The sequence below is a fragment of the Cnephaeus nilssonii genome (assembly GCF_951640355.1).
Source record: "Cnephaeus nilssonii genome assembly, chromosome: 21".
In the NCBI taxonomy this organism is placed as follows: domain Eukaryota; kingdom Metazoa; phylum Chordata; class Mammalia; order Chiroptera; family Vespertilionidae; genus Cnephaeus; species Cnephaeus nilssonii.
The window spans coordinates 10,607,391-10,631,923 of NC_137092.1; the positions used below are offsets into that span (position 1 = coordinate 10,607,391).

At 43.6% G+C, this 24,533-nt stretch overlaps 1 protein-coding gene across 2 annotated transcripts in view; it reads left to right on the forward strand.

The window, feature by feature from the left end:
* The first annotated feature begins 86 nt into the window (after positions 1-86).
* WDR3 (WD repeat domain 3) overlaps positions 87-24,533 on the forward strand; it is a 30,733-nt gene continuing 6,286 nt past the window's right edge. Inside the window, exons 1-21 of one of the 2 annotated variants that reach the window (XM_079761748.1) lie at positions 87-166; positions 3,251-3,449; positions 4,415-4,624; positions 7,412-7,530; positions 9,217-9,295; positions 10,431-10,526; positions 11,665-11,778; positions 11,943-12,044; positions 12,448-12,545; positions 13,642-13,749; positions 14,283-14,513; positions 16,476-16,569; positions 18,415-18,516; positions 19,834-19,919; positions 20,073-20,208; positions 21,356-21,412; positions 22,400-22,500; positions 22,936-23,047; positions 23,188-23,322; positions 23,601-23,651; positions 24,090-24,155. In XM_079761748.1, the coding sequence (XP_079617874.1) occupies positions 3,279-3,449; positions 4,415-4,624; positions 7,412-7,530; positions 9,217-9,295; positions 10,431-10,526; positions 11,665-11,778; positions 11,943-12,044; positions 12,448-12,545; positions 13,642-13,749; positions 14,283-14,513; positions 16,476-16,569; positions 18,415-18,516; positions 19,834-19,919; positions 20,073-20,208; positions 21,356-21,412; positions 22,400-22,500; positions 22,936-23,047; positions 23,188-23,322; positions 23,601-23,651; positions 24,090-24,155 (2,268 nt within the window). In that variant the 5' untranslated portion in view covers positions 87-166; positions 3,251-3,278. The other variant, XM_079761749.1, reaches the window with a different exon arrangement.

Genomic DNA, 24,533 nt, shown 5'->3' on the forward strand with positions numbered 1-24,533 from the left:
CGTTCCCGGCCGGTGCTCACCAATCAGAGCCCGGGTCTTACGTCATTTCCGCCTGGAGAGGCCTAGGAAACGTCGGCTGGAAGAGAGTGGGGGCGAGGACCGGAAGGGGCGGGTCCCGAGCGCCCGGAGCCTCGTGGGAGCTGAGGTGAGGACTCAGGCCGCTGAGGTGAGGACTCTCGGGGTGCTCCGCTCCTCAACTTCGTTTCCTGGCTGAGGCCTTCGTGGCTGCCCGCAGCAGACGAGGCGAGAGGGAGTTGGGGTCGGTCGCTGGGGTGGAGGGACACCCGGGCGGTGGAGCGCCCCACCGCCGTGGCGGAGGCCGCGCGCGGACGCCCGGGGTCGGCGCGTGGACCGGCTCGCCCGAGGTCGCTCCGGCGGCGTGGTCGGAGGGCGAACCCCTCTCACCCTCTCCAGACCGAAGGCTCGGTTTGGGGACGTCCCAGCCCTTCAGAGCAGCATGGCGGCAACGTGTTTGGGGCGCGGGAGGACCGCGCGGTGGCTCAGGAAGCAGGGGCGGTCGGGGCGCCGAGGAAGGCCAGGCGGTGAGACCGGTGATGATGCCTGGTTGTGTGGAAGACGGTGAAGCAGGGAAGCTGCGGAGGAGAAGGCCGTGAGAATGGGACTAGCCCCGGAGGGGGCGGGCCTCAGAGGATGGCGCCGATTCAGATAGGCAGAGGGGAGAATGCTTGGTGGTGTAGGTGACAGGGACGATGCGAAGGCAAGGTGGCGGGACGCGGGAGGGAACCAAGTAGCCCGGCCTGAGCGAGCTTCCGTGAGACGTGAAGAGGGACGGATAGGAGGATGAGTTCTTGTTGGGAACGGCTCACCATTTAGTCTTTTCAGGGGCTTGGGGGTCGGGGCAGCGCCTGTGAAAAAGTTAGGCCGGTGGTAGTACGACGACTTTTAAGTGAAAAGACTTTCCTAAAAATGCAGGCGGCGGTGCTAGGTGGGGAACTGGTGCCGGAGCTTAGTGATGAAAAGGCTGGAAGCGGACGTAGTGGGGAGAGAGGGGGGAAGGGTCCCCCCTCAGAGACAGTCGGCGAGGTGGGAGTTTCCGACCAACGCGGGCAGCGGCCCCGAGAAGCTTGGCGGTTAACAAATGTTGGCGTTAGCCTGGCTTGGAATCTGGCTCTGGCATGTGAGACGTGCTCGGTGTCTGGGGGCTAGCCGTTTCCCATCTCCGCCCGGTTTCCTGGCCTGTAAAATGGAAAATAACAGCAGTACCTGCCTTGTAAGGTTATGGTGAAGAATTTTTTTACATTGATATTTACAACATGCCAGGTGCTCTAAGTGCTTTATGTATATTAACCCACTTAAGTGACTCAGTTGCTGTTTGTTACTAGACAATTGTATACAGTTTCTTCGGTTAGATACATAACTAGTCAACATACACAGATGGTCCCGACTTAGGATTTTTCTACTTCACGATGGTGGGAAAGGGGGGTATGCATCCCATGCAAACTGCACTTAGAATTTTGATCTTTTCCCAGACCCATTCTGTGCCGTAGGATGCTCTTCCGTGAGCTGGGCAGTGAGCCCCAGCTCCCCGTCAGCCACCGATCACAAGAGCAAACAGCCGATACTCTCCATAGATGGGTCATGTTAGATCAGTGGTCGGCAAACTCATTAGTCAACAGAGCTAAATATCAACAGTACAACGATTGAAATTTCTTTTGAGAGCCAAATTTTTTAACTTCTAACGCCACTTCTTCAAAATAGACTCGCCCAGGCCGTGGTATTTTGTGGAAGAGCCACACTCAAGGGGCCAAAGAGCCGCAGTTTGCCGACCACAGTGTTAGATGATTGTGCCCACATATAGGCTGAGCTGTGATGCTCTGTAGGTTGGGTGTATTAAATGCGTTTCGATGTGCAGTAATACAATGGGTTTATTAGGAAGGCCCTCCCCCCCCCCCAACTGTAAGTCGTGAAGCTGCTATAGTAAGCACCTGTTGGCTGCTATAATATTTTTTATTAATGAGCCAAAGGTTACTACAAGGTTTTGAGCCTGAATGGCTTGGAGGTTTGTGTGTCTTAAAGTCAGAAAACAACAACAACAGGTTCAGGAAGCAAAGTAGGTATGTTTTTAGACGTGTTAAACGTGATGCTGCAAGGTATTCTAATGGGGATGTCTAATCAGTATTCCCAGATGTGGACAGGACTGGAAATAAAGAGGTGGCAGTCCCTGGGCGGAGGCGGTCTCTATGACGTCTCCGAGGAAAACACTGGAAAGAATCGGGAGATGGCCAAGGACTAGCATGAGGAACAACTACAGTTAAGGAATAAGATGAATCGGGATGGTGTTGATAAATGGCGTAGGTTAAGGGCATTATCACCACGTGAATATTATCTTTCTTTGATTTTTAACTGGTTTTACGGTGGTTACTGTGCTAAGAAAAATGGGGCCAGTGAGGGGTTACTGTGTTTAAGTGCATGGGTGTTTGGGGGCTTACTTTTCACTTTACCATGTCAAGAGCACATGGGCTTGGCTTGTTACTTCCTTCACGTGTTGTCTCTTATCCATAACCAGTGTTTTCAGTGAATTTGACTTAGTGTGGGAACTATGGCATCTTTCAAAAAGAGTGTGCCAAATTGCTGTGCCATTTTCTGTGCCAAGAGGAGGTGGCGACGCTGACTGTACTAGAACAGTAGGTCTCAAAACGAGGAACGCAGCAGCAGCCTTGGGAACTTGTTAGAAATGAAACGTCTTGGGCCCCACCCCAGACCTACTGACTCACAAATAGGCCTTGGGAAGGGGAAGTGGTGGGTCCCTGCAATCTGTTCTCCTGAGCCCCAGGTGAGCTGGGTTCTTAGGGTGATTGAGAATCACTGTGCTAAAGGTAAGTGCTGCGAGGTCAGGGAGTTTGTTGATCTGTATCTAGCATCTACAGCAGTACCTGTCTGATTAGTAAGTTTACAATAAATGTTCGTTGATAAATATTTTCAGTCCCAGGCTCTCAGTCTCGGTGTAAAAACTTAAGAGGGTGATGAAATGGACAGAAGCTAATTTAGCGACATTGAGGCCATACATCAGATATTTGTGAGAGGGGCATGACAATGTGAACAGTTTGCAACTTGATGAATGAGGGATTGATTACATGTTGAATCATCGATGAGTAAAAAAGTAATATGTGCAGGTATTTTATGCCATGAATTATTGTATAAGTTAACCACATGATAAACAATTGGTGTTTGCTAGCCTAGTAGAACCACCGTACCCAAAGGACTGAGTTTTCTTCGTTTGCCTGTGCAGCTGCCTCACCTGTGGTTTCAGAGCTAATATGGGGCTCACCAAGCAGTACCTTCGCTATGTTGCCAGCGCAGTCTTTGGCCTCATTGGCAGCCAGAAAGGCAATATTGTCTTTGTGACACTTCGTGGGGAAAAAGGCCGCTACGTGGCAGTACCAGCCTGTGAACATGTTTTCATCTGGGACTTAAGAAAAGGAGAGAAGGTAAGCCAGAAATCACCTGGGTCAGTGTTGACATATGGGTATTTGAGGATGGAGAGGCAGAAGCAGGAGAGCTCCGATTTCTCGTGCCCAGATTTTGTATGTGTGTGCCCCTAGAAGGGAAATCTTTTTACTTTGTTTCTAGATAGCCAGGTATCAGGTTCTAGCGTGTTCTACACAAAATTCTGAAAACCACCACCAAAGAAGAGCTTACCTCTTAGGAATCTATTTGTAGTGATACTTAAGGTAATTATTTGTAATCATAGCCTACATGTGTGTGTTTCTCTGCTTTACCACTTCTCTATTTGTCAGGTTCTTCTACTTGTCCTCACAGCCAGTTATAAAATTGAGGCATTTAAAAGGAATAGTTCTCTGCTGTGTTGACTGAATCTTTTTCTTACTTATTCAGATGAGGCTCAGGTTGTTAAACTAGGCTTTGATACTTTGTGTAACTCTAAACGCATAAGCCTACCACTTCTACCAAAACAAACACAGGCCTTTTGATATTGTCCACTCACTGTGTGACTTCCAAGAAGTTAATACTTGGATACCTGTTGCTGCGAAGGGTCCCTTAGGGATAAACCACAATAGCACTCTGGTGCCACATAGGTTGGTTTCTTAGAAGATGGGGCTGTGTTAAGCCAAGGATGTGTTCACAGCCCTTTATGGAAAACCACTTCATGACATAGGATAAGAACTTAGTAATTCATGCCATTGCCTGGGAAATTTCTGCATGTATTATGCTAATGCAGAGCTTTGGAGAAAATAATTTTGCCTTTTCTTGAATGATTCATTTCCCAGCACTAATAATTCCTATATTAAAGAAGTTGAGATGGATTCCGGTTTCATTATTATTTGTAAGACTGATTTGGAGTTTCTGGTGCTCTTAATTTTATGGTGCTTGATTATTCCCGCTCTTTCCTTGATGACATGCTTAATTCCTCTTATTTTTATTGTTATGATTTCAGATCCTTATCCTTCAGGGGCTTAAACAAGAAGTCACTTGCTTGTGCCCCTCCCCAGATGGGCTGCACTTAGCTGTTGGTTATGAGGATGGGTCTATTCGAATCTTCAGTCTCCTGAGTGGGGAAGGAAATGTAACCTTCAATGGACACAAAGCAGCCATCACTTCCTTGAAGTATGATCAGCTGGGAGGCAGGCTGGCATCTGGGTCCAAGGTGAGACCTGGAATCAGGTGCCCTGACTTTGATCTAGTAAAGGACTGTAATCCTATGCTTAAGCAGGATGTACACAAAAATTGTTGGATGAACAATGGGCACATCATGTACACAACAGTGTAAATGGTAGAAACAGAGCAAGAAGGATGGGTCTGAATGGGGAGGTTCATTTTGTTTTCTGTCATAGTCTTGATTAGAGCCCATTAGCTATAGGGACGAAATGAGTATGCCCCTGGTAACTGCTATATAACATCATTGTGGAAGTGCTACCCAAAATAGTACATGAGGGCAGAGACAAAATGATCATCTTTGCCATTGAGTTTAGTAAAATTGGTAGCTTTCTTATATCTCAAAGTTAGAAAATGTAATGTAAAGATTCCATTTACAATGGTTTATTAAGTAACAGAAAAATACTATGAAACTTGACTAAAGAAAGTAACAGAAGATTTGAATAGACACACAAACCATGTGCTTGAATAGAAAGACAGTATTAGTGTTTTCTAATTAGTATAGTAAAAGCAATTTAAATAAGTATCCCAATGGGTTTTGTTGTTGTTAGAACGTGATCAAATAATTTAAAAACATCTATGGAAAAAACAAATGAATCATAAACTCTAGAATTTTGGGAAAGAAGACTAATAAAAGAGAGTTTCAGTTTTGTGGCTTTTTTTCAGGATTAGATTTTTTTTTTAGGAGGTTTCAGATATTAAAATGCACTATGAAGTCATAATTGAAAACATATTAATCTCGTATTAGTACAAAATAGGTAATTATTACAACTTAATGAGAGTTCCAGAAACAAATCTACTTTCTTATTCCTAATGAGTATATTTTGGAGATGATATTTCTGATGAGTAGAAAATAATGGATGACATAAAATGGTACTTACACAATTGGCTAACTATGTGGGGGGGATTTAAGTTAAAGCTTTACCTCATGCTATAATATTAAAGAGTGATTGATATTTCAAGTAAACTAGAAGGTATGTAAGTAAATATGTACCTGGTGCCAAGTGGAAAAAGATTTCAAACATATCAGCAAAGAAACTATAAAGGAAAAAAGATCAATAGATTTGAATACTTAAATTTAAACCATTTGTACTTTTAATACTATATAGGAAAGCTGTTACGAGTAAAGCTTAAGAATTATCACAGGAAGAAAATATTTTTCCTTTTTTTTTTCTTTTGGTATCTATATGAGAAGATGGATGTTAGCTCAACCTATTGTGGTAATCATTTCACAATATGTGTACATCAAACCATTTTGCTGTACATCTGAAACTTACAAAGTGATGTATAACAATTTGTTCTCAATAAAACGAGGGGAAAACATGTAATATATTCTATATCAAAAGAAAGCTTTAATACCATTTGTCTCTTAATAACTTACAATAAAGTGAAAAATAAGACCCAAAGGTAGACAGATGACATGACTTGGTAGTTCGAGAGAAGTATAGATGGTCAGTAATCACCCCAGACCATGTACAGAATTTCTCATTGGTATTCAGAAAATACAAGGCAAATAAATATTGAGACAGTATTTTTTTTTTAGAGACAGCATTTTTAAAAATATATTTTATTGATTTCAGAGATGAAGGAGGAGAGAGAGAGAGAGAAACATCAATGATGAGAGAGAATCATTGATCGGCTGCCTCCTGCACATCTTCCAGTGGGGATTGAGCCCACAACCCAAGCATGTGCCCTTAACTAGAATTGAACTCAGGACCCTTCAGTCCACAGGCCGACACTATCCACTGAGCCAAACCAGCTAAGGCAGTGGTCGGCAAACTCATTAGTCAACAGAGCCATATATCAACAATACAACGATTGAAATTTCTTTTGAGAGCCAAATTTTTTAAACTTAAACTTTTTCTACCGCCACTTCTTCAAAATAGACTCGCCCAGGCCGTGGTATTTTGTGGAAGAGCCACTCTCAAGGGGCCAAAGAGCCGCATGTGGTTCACGAGCCGCAGTTTGCTGACCACGGAGCTAGGGCAAGGCAGCATTTTTAGCGTGTGAAATAGGCATTGGGTTTTGAGAAGCTGATAGTGCCCAGAGCTGAGCGGATGGGAAAATGGGTCTTATCGTACTACCCCTGCTGGACATAGAGATTGCTGCACCCTTTCTGGAGAGTACCTTGATGATATGAGTTGCAAACCTGAAAAATAGGGATACTTTTAACCCAAGACTTTCCCTTCATAGTATTTACCCTGATCAGAGATACATACAAAGGTGTGTGTGGGGGGGGGGAAAAGAAAATATATATATATATATATATATGTGTGTGTGTGTGTGTATGTATATGTATTTATATATATATGTATGTATGTGTATGTGTGTGTGTGTGTGTGTATATATATATATATATACACACACACACACACACACACACATATATATATGTGTCCATTTCCACATATTTGTAATGATAGAATATTGGACACTACCTAAATGGCTAAAATAGAAAAAAAATTTAAATAAATTATTGTATATCCTTAGGATTATTAAGAGACCATTAAAAAATGAGAGCAGTCTGGAAAGACATGGAAAAATGGGAATGCATTAAGTGAAAAAAGGGGAGGGTTTTTTTTTAATGAATAGCATTTTAATAGAAAATTTAATAGGAAATTATCAACCTGGATATATACATCAAGACTGGAAGAACATAAAACAAAGTATCTGTGGTGATTATAAGGACTATATAATAAAAATTTGTAACAAAAATGTTACATCCTATTGTTAGGCCTTTATATGATAAAGAAGGTTCTGTATTATTTGATCCCTTTAGGACACAGATATTATTGTGTGGGACGTGATCAATGAAAGTGGCCTCTATCGTCTAAAGGGGCACAAGGACGCCATCACACAAGCATTGTTCCTACGAGAAAAGAACCTGCTAGTCAGTAGGTAAAGAAAAAGTTTCGCTTCCAGTTCTTCTCTAGGTGGAGGGTTTTAAAGAGGAATTTGCTCCATTGCTTACTCATTTCTCCACGCTACACTCAAGCTCATGTTCTAGTTTCCTCTGTTCTCTGCTTTTCTCTCTGCTCCCTTCCCCTCCCAAACAGTATCATAGAAACTATCTGGAGTTACTCATAGTATTTTTAAATTCTATTTTCTGATACCAACTTTTCCATGTTCCTTAACCTCTTGATGTGCCTTCTATATGAGCTGTGCACTTTCTGGATCTCCAGAAAGTCAGGAAATCACAATATGGAGCAGTGGGCAGAGGTGAATACTAAGTATTGGTTTAGCCTCGCGGTCGCCAATCTTTCAGACCTCGCAGACCACCAGTTGGCGACTGCTGCTCCATAGGTTTCCTTAAACCAGTGGTAGCCAACCTTTCGGACCTCATGGACCACCAGTGATCCATGGGCCACTGGTTGGCAACCGCTTGTTTAGCCTGTCGAGAAGAGACATGCTCTGTATTTAGGCCTTCTGACATCTACTAGGTTGAGTCATTAAAAATTTCCATTTGTGTAGGTCTAAAAAGATTGGTCAGATATCAGCAATTGCATAGGGTTAACCTAATGTAACAATTATCATTCCTGAGGAATGGCCACCCAGGGAAGTTTGGGGTCCTGAGATTTGCCAGGCAGTAGATAGAAGAGCCGTAGGAATGACTGGGGAACTTGAGAAGGAGCACGCGTGGTATGCCAGTGGCGGGCTGTTCCTGTGGGGAGGGTGGAACACCAGTGTGTCCTGTTCAGATAAGAGATTCTGTGAGAGCAGGAATGACTGCAATTCTACTGGAATATGCACATTATAGTTTAGGGAAAATGAGGTGGGATTTTGTAGGAAAGACTTTATAAATGGGATTTTTGTTTTGTTTTTCCCCACTTTGGTAATGAAAAGAGACTTAATTAGATTTGTATTAGTGAGAGAGCAGGGCAGAGTAGAGCCCATTGGCAGGAATTTTGGAGCCAGATGATGGGAGGTTTTGAGAAGGGTGCCGATGAAGAGCCTGATTTTGGGTCTGGTGTGAACTTAGTAAATTGAGATTATCGGACAGAAGTGTATTGGATGTGACAAGGGAACAGGAAAGGGCAGAGCAGCCAGACGAAGAGCTGTTAAAATAATCCAGGCAGTAGGCCTTAAATATAGAAATGGATAGGAAGGAATCAAGGCTTATCGATTTCACTGAGGCGGCATTTTTAGGACGTAGAGAAAAATGACATGGGAGCCTAGGGAGCAGGGAGATCTAAGAAGTTTCTGTTAGTGTGCAAGAATGTGCTGTGATGATAAACATGATGGGCTTACAGATGAAACATTATTAATGATTTTAGAGAGAGTGAAACCAATCAGTGGCCTCCCCACGTGCCCTGACCAGGAATCGAACCCGACACTCTTTGGTGCATGAGACGATGCTCCAACCAATTGATCCATACCATACCTAAAAGTATTCACATGGAGAGCTCAGATTCTTTACTTTTTAAAAGAAAGTCGGGTAGAATAGCAGTATTAGTGAAAGTCTGATCACTAATAGTTGGGTAGAATAGCTGTACGTTATCTGTTTAAGGCTACAAATGAGACCTTGGTCTCCCTGTTAGTTTCAAGATTCTTTCTAATAATACTTTTTACTGTTTCTTCTTTTAGTGGGAAAGATTCCGTGGTGAAATGGTGGGACCTTGATACCCAGCACTGCTTCAAAACGATGGTTGGCCACCGAACTGAGGTACATGTGGGCTCCCAGGCCCAGGGAAAGAATTCGGGGCAACAGGAAAGGCTGGTTTTCTCCCCGGGTCCTTTCATGGCTCTTTGCTTTCAGCAACAGTAATCGTCCAGTGTTACCTGGAGAGATAGTCAGTGTGGTTGGGGAGTGCCAGCCATCAGCAGATACTGGCATTTACTTAAAATTGGCTTTGGATATGTTTTAACCCATGAATATGAGTTTCATCTTTTTTTTTTTTTTTAAACCCTCATCCAAGGATATGTTTTTATTGCTTTTTAGAGAAAGAGGAAGAGAGAAAGAGAGAGAGAGAGAGAGAGAGAGAGAGAGAGAGAGAGAGAGAGAGAAATCTCTGAGTTGCTCCCGTACATGCCCTGACTGGGGAACAAACCCGCAACCTAGATATGTGCCCTAATGAGGAATCAAACCTGCAACCCTTCGGTGCAACCAACTGAGCCACCTGGCCAGGGCTAGTTTCATCATTTTCAAATAGTAAGTGTCCACCTTTATGATTGTAGGGAGGTTTAATGACACTGAGTGTACAGTACCTGGCCCGGTGACATGTGAATAGCAAATTGTAGTCATTATAAAAGTTACCTGAACTTAGATCTCTTCAATAGAGATCAGGGAATATTACACATCTTTGCATCCTACTCTGTTCAAACATCCTACGCTTTAAAAGCATATACCTGGAGTAAATGAGGAAATGCTTGTTAGATCTCTGGTTATTGATTTGCAATAGTACTGCTATTTTTATTGTTTAGTTCTTGGGTATTTGAGGCTGAATATTATGCAGTAGATAAGAATGGAGCTCCTTTTATTTGCGAGGTAAGGAAGTATCAGACTTAAAAATCTTCATTTGAGTGGACTCTTGTTAGGATTTATGTTGAACACCGTTCTCTAAATTTAAGGATAGCAAATTGCAGAGAAAAGTCAAGTTATCAGACAACAGTTCAGCCATAGGCCATTTTTTCTTTCTAACAGTGGAATTTCTCACAATCCATGTTGCCAGAATTACCTTAATATTAGACTTTGCAAATGCCAAAGAGATGTCACTACAGTATACTGAAGCTTTTGGAGTGTCACGTCATACATCCTAGGGTCTTAAAAGTTGTATTATTGGAATCTCTGTATACTCTAGGTGTGGGGGTTGGTTCTGGTGTCAGAAGAAAAGCGACTCATCACGGGGGCTTCGGACAGTGAGCTGAGGGCCTGGGACATAGCCTATCTGCAAGAGGTAATTCCTTTTTCTGATCATGTGCCTGTCGTGTTGCACCGGTTTTAGGGGCTCATTGACTTTAGGATCGGATGTAATTACTGAGTGCTTCACACAGCGTCACGTAGTACTGAAGGAATGCTATCACATTGATAACCTGCAACTTCTAAACAAGTTTTTCTTCATTCTGTGCTCCATTGCCCTCATGGGTTTGGGCTTGGAAGAATAGCTTTAGGCGTCTAGCTTCTGATCATGCTAATGTTTTAGTTTGTGGGATTCTTAGCCTAATATTCCTGGACCTTCGGTGTCCACGGATGGACTTGAGAATATCAGTGACTCTTTCCCCTCAAACAAAAGTCTGTAAAGTTTGTGTATTTCTAAATACATATATTCTGAGATCTATAACCTTTTCTCAGATCCTCAAAGATTTTGTGAGGAAAAGGTTCTGGACTTTAGGTTTGTTTGTTTTGTTTTTTAACATAGTTTTATTGATTTCAGAGAGGTAGGGAGAGGGAAAGAGATAGAAACATCAATGATGAGAGAGAATCATTGATTGGCTGCCTCCTGCACGCCCCCTACTGGGGACCGAGCCCGCAATCCTGGGCATGTGCCCTTGACCGGAATCGAACCCAGGACCCTTCAGTCCGCAGGCTGACACTCTATCCACTGAGCCACACCAGCCAGGGCTGGACCTTAGGTTTAGCTGGAGTTCGGTGTGTGGTGTGTCCAGCAGCCACTTTGATAGGTTCTACATTAGTAGGCGAGGGCTTAGCTTTTCTTTATTTAAGGGGAAAGTATAACCTCTCTTGCAATGCTTTTGCAATTCTTAATGCCAGTTTGAATCTTTCCCTCTAGGATACCATTTACCTAAGAAGGTTTTAAGGTTAATGAAGAGTCAATCATTATTTTGTCACCTTGTTACTAAATAATAGTTCTTATACTCTGGATGTTACTGGAGATAGGATAGCCAACAAGGTTTTGTATGCATTTGTTACAGTCAGTCTTTAATATATCCTGATATAAATGTCCTGCCACTGAGGAGGTTTGATCAGAGAGATCACTGAGTGGAGGGTACTAGTGGCCATCAGGTTCCTAAGTCATTAGGGTTAAGAGTCATTTCCTAGAACATTATTTCATATTTTCCATTTTCGTAAAACAGATTCAAGATCTAGAAGAACCAGAGCCCAAGAAAATCAAGGGGTCGTCCCCTGAAGTACAGGACACACGTGAAGCAGAGGATGGTGCCCTCGAGGTGGACGAGGCTCCTGAGGATGTAAGGCATTTCTGATCTCTAATTGAGCCGAGTGGTGGGGAAAGGGGAAATTGTTATTGAATTTGTAATTCTTGGCATTGTTGTAGGGAATGACTTTGTTATCTGCATTTCTTAGTCGTCTTTTCAGAGGTTAACCTTCCTCTTCCTTGTTGCTCCTTCTGCAGCGCATCCTCACCTGCAGAAAAGCTGGTTCCATCCTGCGGGAAGGAAGGGACAGAGTCGTGAACCTCTCGACCGACAAGACAGGCAGGATGCTTGCTTGCCATGTGAGTTCCAGTCTCAGGAGGAAGAAACAAGAACTAGGCGTTCCTTTCAGAGACCTGTTCTTTCATAGTCTGTGTGGAGATGAATTTTTCTTTGGTCATGCTAAAAATCATGATGATACTGTATGGACCTATAATCCCGAGCTTCTGTCAGCCACCACATTAGTAATGGCTATATTATGTTCTTACGAGCAACCATTTATTACAGGCTTGCTTTCCTAAGCAGTGCTCTGAGTAAGAGGTGGTGTTCCCCCTTCACAGATGAGACAGTGAACCCAGAGAGATTAAGTTGTTCTAGGTGATACAACTAGTAAGGGAAGAAAAGGAAACCGGTTTAGTTCTTACTGAGAAAAAGCTAGCTGACAAATTGCCCATCCTGGACTCAGTCAGCCTTTTGTCTTTCTAGGGAACTGATTCTGTGCTGGAAGTATTCTGCATCCTCTCCAGGGAGGAGATTCAGAAGAAAATGGATAAGAAGATGAAGAAGGCCAGAAAGAAAGCCAGGTGTGTTTCCTTAATACTTACTAATAGTCAGGTATCCTGGGTGGGCCGGTGTAGCCATAGAAAAACTGGGTTAAGGAAATATTTACTCTATTTCCAGTTACTGAAAAGCTAGATGTTGAGGCATGCTGGTAGTCCAGGTTTACATTTCTCCTCTTTAGTACAGCTTTTTAACTGTTGCATTCCAGTCTTGAACTCAGCCACACATAGACAGATTTTTAAAAATCACTCCTAAAGGCCTTAAATTCCCAGAGGGCAGCCCCGTGTCTTCAGTGACAACAGCCTGTACAGAAGGAAGTGGGTTGCATGATGCTCACCTGTGGGGCGGTGAGAAGGAAGGCTGGTTGGACAGTCATGTAACTGAAGTATGGAGGCTGTATAACCCTGAAATAGGACATTATAGTCATAGAAGGTGGTTCCTGAATGGTTGAAACTTACCACGTCGCAAAGAAATAAAAAGTCATCTGACCTGGCAACTCTTTTGAGATCTCTGGTTTATCTGACATGATTGGATTGAATTTTTTAAAAATCCAGGATAATGGATTTTCTAAAATGTCCTGGGGTTAGAAAAATTTACCAGAAACATTTTAGTGGAATAGTTCAAATTACAGAGACTTGTCCTAGGAAATTGTATGGGCTCTTGCATTCAGAGCCTCTCCCTCCCCCCCCCCCCCCCTCATTTTTTAAAATATATTTTTATTGACTTCAGAGAGGAAGGGAGAGGGAGATAGAAATATCAGTGATGAGAGAGAATCATTGATCGGCTGCCTCCTACACACCCCCCAACTGGGAATCAAGCCTGTAACCCAGGCATGTGCCCTTGACTGGAATCGAACTCAGACCCTTTAGCCTGCATGCTGACGTTCTATCCACTGAGCCAGACCAGCTAGGGTGAGCCCATTTTTTGAGAGAACCCCTTAAATGACACTGCAGTGCACAGAGCTTTTCTCCATCCACTACATTTGTAGTTCTCACAGTCATCCTGTATAGTTATGTGCCACTCCCAAGATCACACAGGCTGTGAGTCTCAGAGCCAGGCTTGACTCAACTAGTAGCAAAGCTGCTGGAAAAGTGGTAGCATGACTTTGTTTCCCTCTAGATTAAACTCTGGCAAAGGGGAGGAGGAAGACCTTGAAGTCACTGTTGAAATGACTCTGCAAGATGAAATCCAGCGGGTGACAAACATCAAAACATCTGCCAAAATCAAGTGAGTACGCATGCAGTGTGTGAAGTATCTGAGGGGTTCCTGCAGTGTTGTAGGAACAGCAAGTGGTAGCATTGTATTGGCTTGGTCACGCTATTTGTAAGCGGTCTGTACGAATTGTGGATTTGGAGACAGTGATCGTGGGATGCCTGTGTCACACTCAGCTCCTGCTCCTCATAGTGGGCACACTTACTTGTCATGTCATATTAGTTTTACCTTTTATCTATTTGATTACTATTCTTTCCTGCTGCCAGTTTAAAAGAAAAATATATCCCTCATATGCTGAAAGGATTTAAGGTCACTTACAAAAGATACACAAGAACAACATATATGCCAGGTCCAGTGATTAAGCCCAGATTTCTTAAAAGCCTATACTCAACTAGTATCCAATACTCAGACTTCTCTTACATGTAAAATTCTTTACACTTGTTCACACTCGTATAGATTGAGGACATTTCAAAGCCTTTGTCCTAGAAACAGTTAACCGTGGGAGCTGAGGTATGAGCTGAGACATTTATGAATATTTCCACATGCAGATCCTTTGACCTGATCCTCTCACCGCAAGGAGAGTTAAAGGCTGTCTTCCTGCTGCAGAACAACTTGGTGGAGTTATATTCACTGAGCCTGTCAGCGCCTGCACCTCAGCCTGTGAGGACAAGCAGGGTCACCCTCGGGGGCCATCGCAGTGACGTGCGGACTTTGTCCTTCAGCTCGGACAATATCGCTGTCCTTTCCGCGGCAGCCGACTCCATTAAGATTTGGAACAGGTTTGTGAAGTGATCTTTCGGTAGCTTTATCCAGCATGTTTTCTTCCCTTTGAATAGTTCTTAATACTCTTCATGGTTAGTTATTAGTTTCCTAAGGCCTTAAAGACAGTTCCATCCAAATGTATCTTCAGTGTTTTTTGAGTGTATGTCTGTGGGGTTTAGGAAAAGTTGCCTTTTTGTTTCATGCAAAAAAATTCAAACTTGTTGCATGTATGAAGCTTGTAGCTGAACATGGATGGAGAGAAACAAATACACTGCATACTTGTTAAATTCAGGTAGGCTCTTCGTGCTGTCCAGTAATGCCACTATACGGCTTCACTCCTCGCTTTGCTAGGTGACTCGTTCACGCCTTCTTTTCTCAAGCACCTTTAAGCTGGTGACCTTGCTTCCTACTTCACTGGAAAAGTGGAAACTTCTAGAAAACGTTTATATGCTCCCATTATACCTGCCACATAGCTGTATCTATCTCCACACAACCTGTCCTTCCTCACAGTGCTGTGTTGGGGCTTCTAACAAAATTAATCATCATTTGTGTGTGAGTTTCTCATCTCCTTTCCTGCAGTTTTCCTTTCCATCGGCCATTCCATCAGCATACAGATGGGCTGTACTGTCTCCCGTCTTAAAAGTAATAACCCTGTCTCCTCCTCCTCTCTCCATTCAGCTCCCCGTCTGATTTCTCATCTCCATGCTGTCTGCATGTCTCCACGAGGCTTTACCCTCACCATGCCACCAAACCGCTCTTGTCACCACATCAGACATCTTGTTTCCAAACCCAGTGACCTGTGAGCTGCATTTGACACTCCTTGAATTGAGCACTTTCTCCTCTTTGAAACACTTTCTTTGATTTTTATTACTTCCTCTTCTGGCTGTTTTTTTCTTAGTCTTTTCTGGATCCTTTTTACCTTTCGTGTTGGAATGCTTCGTGGGGGAGTCTTTGGACTTTTTCTGTGTCCCCTCACTCTATGTGATCTCTAGTCACAACTTTCTCTGTGTGATGACACAAGTTTATATCTCTAGCCTTAGCCTCTCCCTCCCCATCAGGCCCATTTATCCAAATGCTTTGCTTGTGTCACCACTTGGATGTCTAGTAAGCATTTCAAATTTTTATATGTCCCGAACCAGACTTGTGATCTTCATTTCTTCAACAATTTTCCCACCCGCTTCTTACAGACTTCCCCATCTTAGTACATAATTACTTCCTTCCAGTTGTTCTGGCCCCAAATCCTTGTAGCCATTCTTGATTCTCTCTCATATCCCATGTCCAGTTCATTAGCAAATCCTTTACCTTCAAAATGTACCCAAATCCCACCTCATCACCTGCCCTGCCTGCACCCGATTCATACCACCATCATCTCTCCTCTGGACTGTTGAAATAGCTTCCTGACTGGTCCCCCCATAGTCCATTCTCAACACAGCAGCCACGGCAGTCTTAGTGGGAGTTATGTCACTTCTAGTAGCTCCATCTCGCTCCAACCTGAAGCCAAAGCCCTTCCAGACCTCATCTCTCACTGCTGCCCCATCTGCTCCCCTGCAGCCTCACTGGCCTTTTTGTTCTCTCTTCAACACAAGAACATGCCTGTGTCATGGCTTCTCTGCTCCCTGTTCTTTCTGCCTGGAACCACCTTTCCCCGTTCCTCTACAGGCTTTCTCTGTGTTCTCATCAAAGGGCAGTCCTGCTACCCTCCCCCACCCTTGCACTCTGCACACATACTCCCCCCCAGCTTTGTGTTTCTCCATAGCACCTGCTACCACCTGGTAGACCAACATTTATCTGTCTCATTCCTAAATAATGCTAAGCTTCACGAGATCCTGGCACTCAGTAAATGTTTGATGAATGAAGTGGGCATTTGATATACATTTGTTGAATGGATGAATGTTTATGGTCCAATGTTTATGTAGGGATAGATAGAAATAAGCTAATTTGACTTGCAATCCTGAGCTCTTCCGCCTTCCTTCTCACAGGTCTACACTGCAGTGTATCCGCACAATGACCTGTGAATATGCGCTTTGCTCATTCTTTGTACCTGGTGATAGGCAGGTGGTCATCGGAACAAAGGTAAGTCGAGATTTTTTTCTTGGATTTCGGTGTCTATCCTACTTAGTATTCTTAAAGGCGTTTGAGAAACCTGGCTTCTTTTTTAGCATAGTGGAAGGGTGTTAGAGCTGGATAACATGAGGGTGTTCATTGTCCCTGTTTTGAGAGATTTGTTTTTTGAGGGTTTTGTTTTGTTTGTTTCTAAGAAATCAAACTTTATGTCAATTATGAGGAAGACAAAGTCACGGCCCTGAGATAACTGTCACTAACATTTTGGTGATCAGCTTTTGTGCATCTTTTTGAGCACGTATGAAATTGTGTTTTGAGAGGACTAATGATAAATACATTAAGTACCTAGCTTCATGCTTGGCGATAGAAGCTTCAGTAAAAACCTGACCAAGGCCTCATTCCCAGCTGCTCATCGGATTGGAGGATACCGGGCAGGAATGAGCAGATGTGGATCTGGAGTCGGAATCTCTCCCTTAAGAAATGGGTAATTTGGAGCAGGTCCCATAACTTCTCTTATAATTTCCTTATCTCTGTAATGGGATAATGAGGCTTGCTTCTGACTGCTTTCCCCCAGATGAACCTTGATTTGAATCCCACCCAGCCCTTCCACTCACTGGCTATGAGGCCTTTGGGCAAGTTACTTAACCCTGTAAGCCTTGGTTTTCTCATGCAAAATGATGTAAATAACCTACCTCCCAGCATGCAAAGCACTTAGCACAGAGACTGGCTCACAGCATGCTACTAGTAAGAGCTGGTACCTTAAGTAGCAATGATGAGGAGTGAGAATAAATGGAGTAAGGTCTATGGAATGTTTGAAAAGTGCTTTGCAAGTATTTGTCATTTTTATCTCCATAAACCAGGACCGTGTGTGCATGATTATTTTATTAGAAAACCTGTGTAACACAATGGATATCCTTTGCCCAGCACAAATTGAAAAATAAGCTGGAGAGATCATGGGGTCATTGTCAGGGAAAGAGCATTAAATTCAATTAAAAGTCTCCCTCATTTTTCATTCTTCTAACAAATATTCATCTGCCATTTGCTGTTGGGAGACCATTTTGCATATGGCCTTCAAGGCCACCTGTATGACTAAAATACAATCCCTAGCCTAGCCTCTGTGCTATGCAGATAATGTACATTATCTCATTGAGTCCCCACAACAGTGTAGAAAGGTGGGCTTTTACAGATTTACAAAACGGGCCCACAAAGATGACTTCACCAACAGTCACTGAGTTGGAAAGAGGCAGCCCTGGGACTCCAGTCTCCACCTCATGCTCTTCCCACTGGGCGTGCAGAAGCTCAGAGCAGATTTTGCCGCTGTGTGTGGTCCATGCTGGCACCATGGCCGTGGCTTACACAGGGTCCTAAGCAAGCGTGGCCGATGCTTTCTAAGCCACTACAATATTTTTAAGGTTCATTGCTCACCCTAGCATGGTAGATAGATTGTCAGTGTAGGGTAGAGAGGAAACCAAAGCTAGATGGGGAAGGGTTGGTTAAGCCAGTTACCACAGACATAGTCCACTTACAAGACTGGTTAAACTTTAAGGGTTTCCAGGTTTGCCATTTGCTGTTAGGTTTATTCTGATTTGCCTGTGGCCACGATGTTTACCTTGTGAAGATGGTGAACCAATGAAAATGGCAGGAGTAGTACTACAGGAATAGCCACCATGCCAGGGTTCACTCCACACGTCAGCAGGGGTTCATCACGTTGATTTGGGTAGGAGTGCAGAGCATGGACGTGGAGTCCATTTTCAAGCAGTGGCCGCAGTGTTGCTGCTTGGCGGTGAAGTCTCTCCTGCCCCGCGCAGGCAGGAGTAGTGGGTGTGCTCAGCGCTGTGCTCGTTCTGTCTCCCACAGACAGGACGGCTGCAGCTGTTTGACTTGGCCTCGGGGACCCTGCTGGAGACTGTGGATGCCCATGACGGGGCTCTGTGGTCCATGTCTCTCTCTCCAGACCAGGTAACATACAGATGTTCACATCTGGACTTCAGGACTCTGCCGCATTTCCCATTTCTTCTGTCAGGTTTCACTGCTGCCTGATAGATTTTTCTCAGGGTTTCTTTAAAGAAAGCATGTTTTGTCTAATCTTTCTATTTCCTGTGTGATGTCCTCCTATATGTCATTGTGAAATGAGTCCTTGTTCAGCTGCTCTCAGTCAGTTACATGGCATCACATTCCTTGCCTTCATGGTTTTCTGCCAGTGGCTTATGATACTTCTTAAGAGGACAGTTCCTTGGGCAGCGCAGTGCAGAGGGGAGAGTAGGCTCTTCTCCCCTTTTAGTCCGTTCATCTGTGACTGTAAGTCTAGTGTTTTAGCAGATAAGTTGGCCCTTTTGAGTCATTCACAGTGGGCTTCCTTCAGAGGCGTCACCCTCCATGAGGGTGCAGTGGCTCAGGACATTGTGAGGTATTATTTGAAAATATCTTAAGAGATTGTGGCCCATTCATTTGCATATTCTGAATGGTAGTGAACCTTCATTCATTGAATGTAGACATTTTGGGGAAAAAAACTCAAATTTGGATTTTAGAGTGAGTAAAATCTCTTGGAGTCAGAATGCAGCAGCATGTAAATTTTAAATGGTTATACCATCTTGCATTTGTACAGTGGTCTATCTTTTCCAAAATATTTTCACATCCATTATGCAGTTTATTGTTATTTTTGCGATGAGTTTGTAAACTAGGTGGTCTTTATCACCACAGCAACAGTAAGCATCTCTGTAAAGTTGTTTCCTGTTACAAATCTCTGAATTGGCCGACCAGATGCTTGAGATTGTTTCTACCTCTGTGTTCTGGACACTACACCAGCCCTGCAATGGGACGAGGCTAATTGTCTTGATATTGGAAAGCGATTTTAACATATTTTAAGCAGAGATATTGTAAGGATACATTTATGCTCTTAGGTGAATACTGTGAACAAACTTACTTAGATGATCCTGTCTGTTTATCTGTGGAACTGCTTTGCTACTTAGTAGCAGATTCCTTAGACTGTTGCCTTCTCAGGTGGAGCACAAGCCCCCAACGCTCACTGCATCTTTCCTCCTGATGCCGAACGGAAGTATAACTAGGACTTTCCACCAGTTGTCATCTGTCGTTAGTGTCGCTAGGAATCCTCATACGGTCTATAGCAGCAGCCCCTAAAGAGAGTGAAGGAGTTAGAAACCACATTTAGTTCTTATCTCATGCCATTGAAGACAAATGGTCTTTATACTATTTTGGTATTTTATCCAGGTTTCTGTGCTAAAATTCTTTTTAATTGGGATGTCATTTGGTTTTCAGCGTGGCTTTGTGACAGGTGGTGCAGATAAATCTGTCAAGTTCTGGGATTTTGAGTTGGTGAAAGATGAAAATAGTACCCAGAAGAGGTGAGTAGACAATTTTTACTTTCCTCCATTTCTTGGACTGAAAGTGGGGACTCACTGAATGGACTTTTTTGAGTATTTCTGTTGAGCCCCAGAGTTTTTTGGCATTTTCGTCTGCCTTTGTAAGGTACTCATTATTTTTTTCTGTGATGCTAGGCTTTCTGTGAAGCAAACCCGAACCCTGCAGCTGGATGAAGACGTTCTGAGTGTCAGGTACTCGCCCCATCAGAACCTGTTGGCTGTGTCTTTGCTGGACTGCACTGTGAAGATTTTCTATGTCGACACCTTGAAGGTACCGTGGTCGTGCCTTTCTTCCTTTATGATGGCCTGGGTGGAGGTCGTAAAGAAGTGGCCTTGTGCCCGGCCAGTGTGGCTCAGTGGTTGAGTGTCAACCTATGAACCAGGAGGTCGCGGTTCGATTCCCAGTCGGGGCACATGCCTGGGTTGCAGGCTCGAGCCCCAGTGGGGGTCGTGTAGGAGGCAGCTTATCAATGATTCTCATCATTGATGTTTATCTCCCTCTCCCTTCCTCTCTGAAATCATTAAAATATATTTAAAAAAGAAGAAGAAGTGGCCTTGACTGCCCAGCAGGAGCATATTTCTAAAAACTTGTATGTGGATCAAACATTGTAGGTGCCCTAGGAAAGCCAGAGTTTTATGTTTTATTTTTTTAAAATACATTTTATTGATATTTTTACAGAGAGGAAGGGAGAGGGATAGAGAGTTAGAAACATCGATGAGAGAGAAACATCTATCAGCTGCCTCCTACACGCCCCCTACTGGGGATGTGCCCGCAACCAAGGTACATGCCCTTGACTGGAACCGAACCTGGGACCCTTCATTCCGTAGACCGACACTCTATCCACTGAGCCAAACTGGTCAGGGCAAAGCCAGAGTTTTAAAAGAATCCTTTGGTTTATAACTTTTGTTTAAAGCAAGTTATATTGCAAATGTTCAGAAAATCCTGTCCTAGCCAGTGGTTTCAAGGGCATCACTGGGTATCCTGGGCAGGGATTCCACACTCGGCTTTCTATCAGGGTCTTTGTGTTGCTTTAACAACACAGTTTACTGGGCCCTACCCGCGGAGTTGGTAGGACTGCGTTGAACCTGGGAATGGTGTGAAATAAGTGCCCCGGGGTCTCTCCAGCTGAGAGATCCAGAGACCATCTCTGCTCTGTTCAAGGCAGGCAGGAGGCTTCCGGGGCCTCCCGGCTCCACTGGGCTGCCATGTCCTTGGCAAGGGCATGCTGGGTCTGAAGCGAGACGGTGCAGGCTGCCGTCAGTGGTTTGCTTTTGAGAATAAACACACAAGGCGACCCAGACAGTGTTAGCATTGGATTTTGGAGTTATATTTTAGATTAACATGTAATTAAATTATGCCTGTATTTTATAGACAAACATGAAATATTTATATTCTTTTTTTTTTTTTTAATGTTTAGTTTTTCCTCTCACTGTATGGACACAAATTGCCTGTTATATGCATGGACATCTCTTATGTAAGTAAAATTTAAGTAGTATCTCAGTAACAAGTTATTTTTCTAAAGCATTTTCTTAGTTCTTGGCTTGATGGGTCATTTTAGAATATTTATTTTTTCATTCTGTTGTATATCTCCCTCCACACCCAAAAGCAAACTAATATATATTTTAATCCTACTTCTTGTATATACGTTACTTTAATGTTTTTAGAATATTTTCACAAATTAATCCTCATAACTAACTCCCTGTTGTGGATTCCTCAGGTAATATTTTGTGTAAAATACTATAATTGATAGAGCACCCTAACATATGAAAGACTTTAAAAAGGCACCCCCTCTGCTTTGAAAGCAGGTAAGGAAGATGGGCCTTAGCTTTCTATGTGGACATTCACGGTATTTTCCACTATGTAAACTTTTAGTCTCTCCACCAAAATCCTGTCTGCAATGTCTAGTTGTGATTAGGGTGGCGATATATACTTAAAATCAACATCCACTCAGTATGAAAGGCGTGGGCCTGTGCTCGAGTGATCAGCACGTTAACAGAACAAGTTGGTGCTGAGAAATATTTCCGATTTTCTTGTTAACAGCCATTTGAACTAGGCATTGAAATAGGAAAAGGAGAGAAATATGATAGGGTACATGGGATAAAAGGCTAGGTGACAACATTCTAGAAGATTCTTTCCTGGCTTCATTCTTTCCTTCTCTCTCCCTCTCTTCACCCAAATTCTGTGGCAGATTAGAGATTCTTTTTCCTACCTACTTAACAGGTCTATAGACAATCTCCATCAAGGCACAACACGGCCCTGTAGCCGTCAAGAAACATTGAAGCTTTTGCTTAACGAGCTTTTAAGTAGATTTGTGGATAAAGGCAAAGTAGGTGCTCTTGGTAGAGAAATGGCATTGATTTTCATGTTTTGGAGAGAATGGGTTAAATGTTCTGGTAGCTTGTCTTTCTCTACAGTGTTGAATGATCAAGTTGAAGCGATGTGTTTCCTCTCTTCCTCGTAGGACGGAGCACTGATAGCAACCGGCTCTGCCGACAGGAATGTGAAAATCTGGGGCTTGGACTTCGGGGACTGCCACAAGTCTCTCTTCGCACACGATGACAGGTGGGCGCAGTCTTTTCAGAGACCTCCCTTTGCGTCACCTGTACCATTTCCCTTGAGCATGTGTCTACATTTAGTGTCTCAGATCGTCATACATTTAAAATTCTCAAGTATAAATAAGACACTAGAACTAGCTATTCAAAAGCTATTGATGTATGTAAGACTTTTTTTTTAATATATTTTTTTTTATTGATTTCAGAGAGGAAGGGAGAGAGAGATAGAAACATCAATGAGGAGAATCATTAATCGGCTGCCTTCCGCACGCCCCCTACTGGGGACCGAGCCTGCAACCCGGGCATGTGCCCTTGACTGGAATCGAACCCGGGACCCTTTAGTTCTCAGGCAAAGGCTCTATCCACTGAGCCAAACCAGCTAGGGCTGTAAGACTTTTAATAACGTGGAATTGGGTGACATTTGAATACTCTTCTCGCCTTTCAGTGTGATGTACCTACAGTTTGTCCCCAAGTCTCACCTCTTCTTCACCGCCGGGAAGGACCGGAAGATCAAGCAGTGGGATGCGGACAACTTTGAGCACATCCAGACTCTGGAGGTAACACCTGCGTGCTTGCTCGGGACTGAATTACTACTTCGAAGACTGAGTGCTGGCTCCCCTAATGTGAGCAGGTAGCAGTCTGTGAATGACATTCTGACTCCCGGTTTGGGTTTGTTTTTCCTCTCTCCTCTCTCCAGGGGCACCACCAGGAGATTTGGTGCTTGGCTGTAAGCCCCAATGGAGACTATGTCGTGTCATCGTCCCATGACAAATCTCTGAGACTTTGGGAGAGAACACGGGAGCCTCTTATTCTTGAGGAGGAGAGGGAAATGGTAAGGACTTAGGTCTGGTTACACATGCGCTGGTGGGTGTCTGACACGCTGTCCCCACCCAAGTTCTCTGTCTGGTGCAGTCATCCCTCAGGCAGTGCAAATCCAAGGACCGCCTGAGATCGGGGATGTTCCCACAATGACTGCCACCGTTCAGCAGCCAGCAGAGGGGCCACAGGGGTGGAACTTAAAGCAGCAGCTCCTCACTGTCTCCTTCTCATTTCACTTTGCATAGAGACCATGTTTTTTCTTTCAGATTAATTTCTGTCTGTCTCTTGCAGCAAAGGGAAGCAGAATATGAGGAGAGTGTGGCCAAAGAAGACCAACCAGCAGTAAGTAAACTTGGGATCCTGGGATTGTGCCTGTAATTATCTTATTGGAATTTAGCCTAATTTCAAGAATTTCTGAGGGAATTAGAATTGGGGCCAGATGCCAAGGTATCACCAGCTGAGGTGAGACAGGCTCTGAGTAGTCCTTTCAGTCAACTGTATTCTGGCTTTTTTTAGGAGACTTCAGGGAATTATTTCACTATAGAACAAAAATTAAAATCGGGAAAATTGAGAAATTGGGCGTTATTTTAAAACATTTGTAGAGAGAGAAAGATATCTTATAATATGTGGCCCTGTCTCAGTCCTCAGTGAGTGGCAGCTGATGACCAGTGTTGTTGTTATGAAACCACAGTGCCTGTTCTTTTAGGGATAGTAGGTTAACTATTGGCTCTTTAATGCTTGTCAACAATGTTATTCAAGGATCTCTTTGTTTTCTGGCAGGTTCCAGGGGAGACTCAAGGAGAAAATTACTTTACTGGAAAGAAAACTATTGAAACAGTCAAAGCAGTGAGTTGATGTAGAATGCAGTACCTCATTTTTTCATAGGATCTGGACTTTGTAGTAAAAGTCTTGATCAACCAAATAGTCTTTTGTGGGGAAAAAAATGAATACAAGTTAATTAAATTTATAGGGAGATCAAAACCTGTTTGCTTTCTAGAAAGGAAAGCTTGGTCTCCTGAAAGTAGCGCCTTTCAGCCGTTCCCGGGAGCTGCCCCTCCCAGGTGTCCACGTCCATTCTTCCCGGAGTCCAGAGCACTGAGTCCCTCCCTGAAAATTAAAAAAAGATGCCTTTGCACGCAGTTTGCCACTCTGTGGGCACATCTTTACTAAACCGGGCAGGCCCTCCAGGTGCAGGGTTCTGGGGTGAAGGGTGGGTCGTGGTGA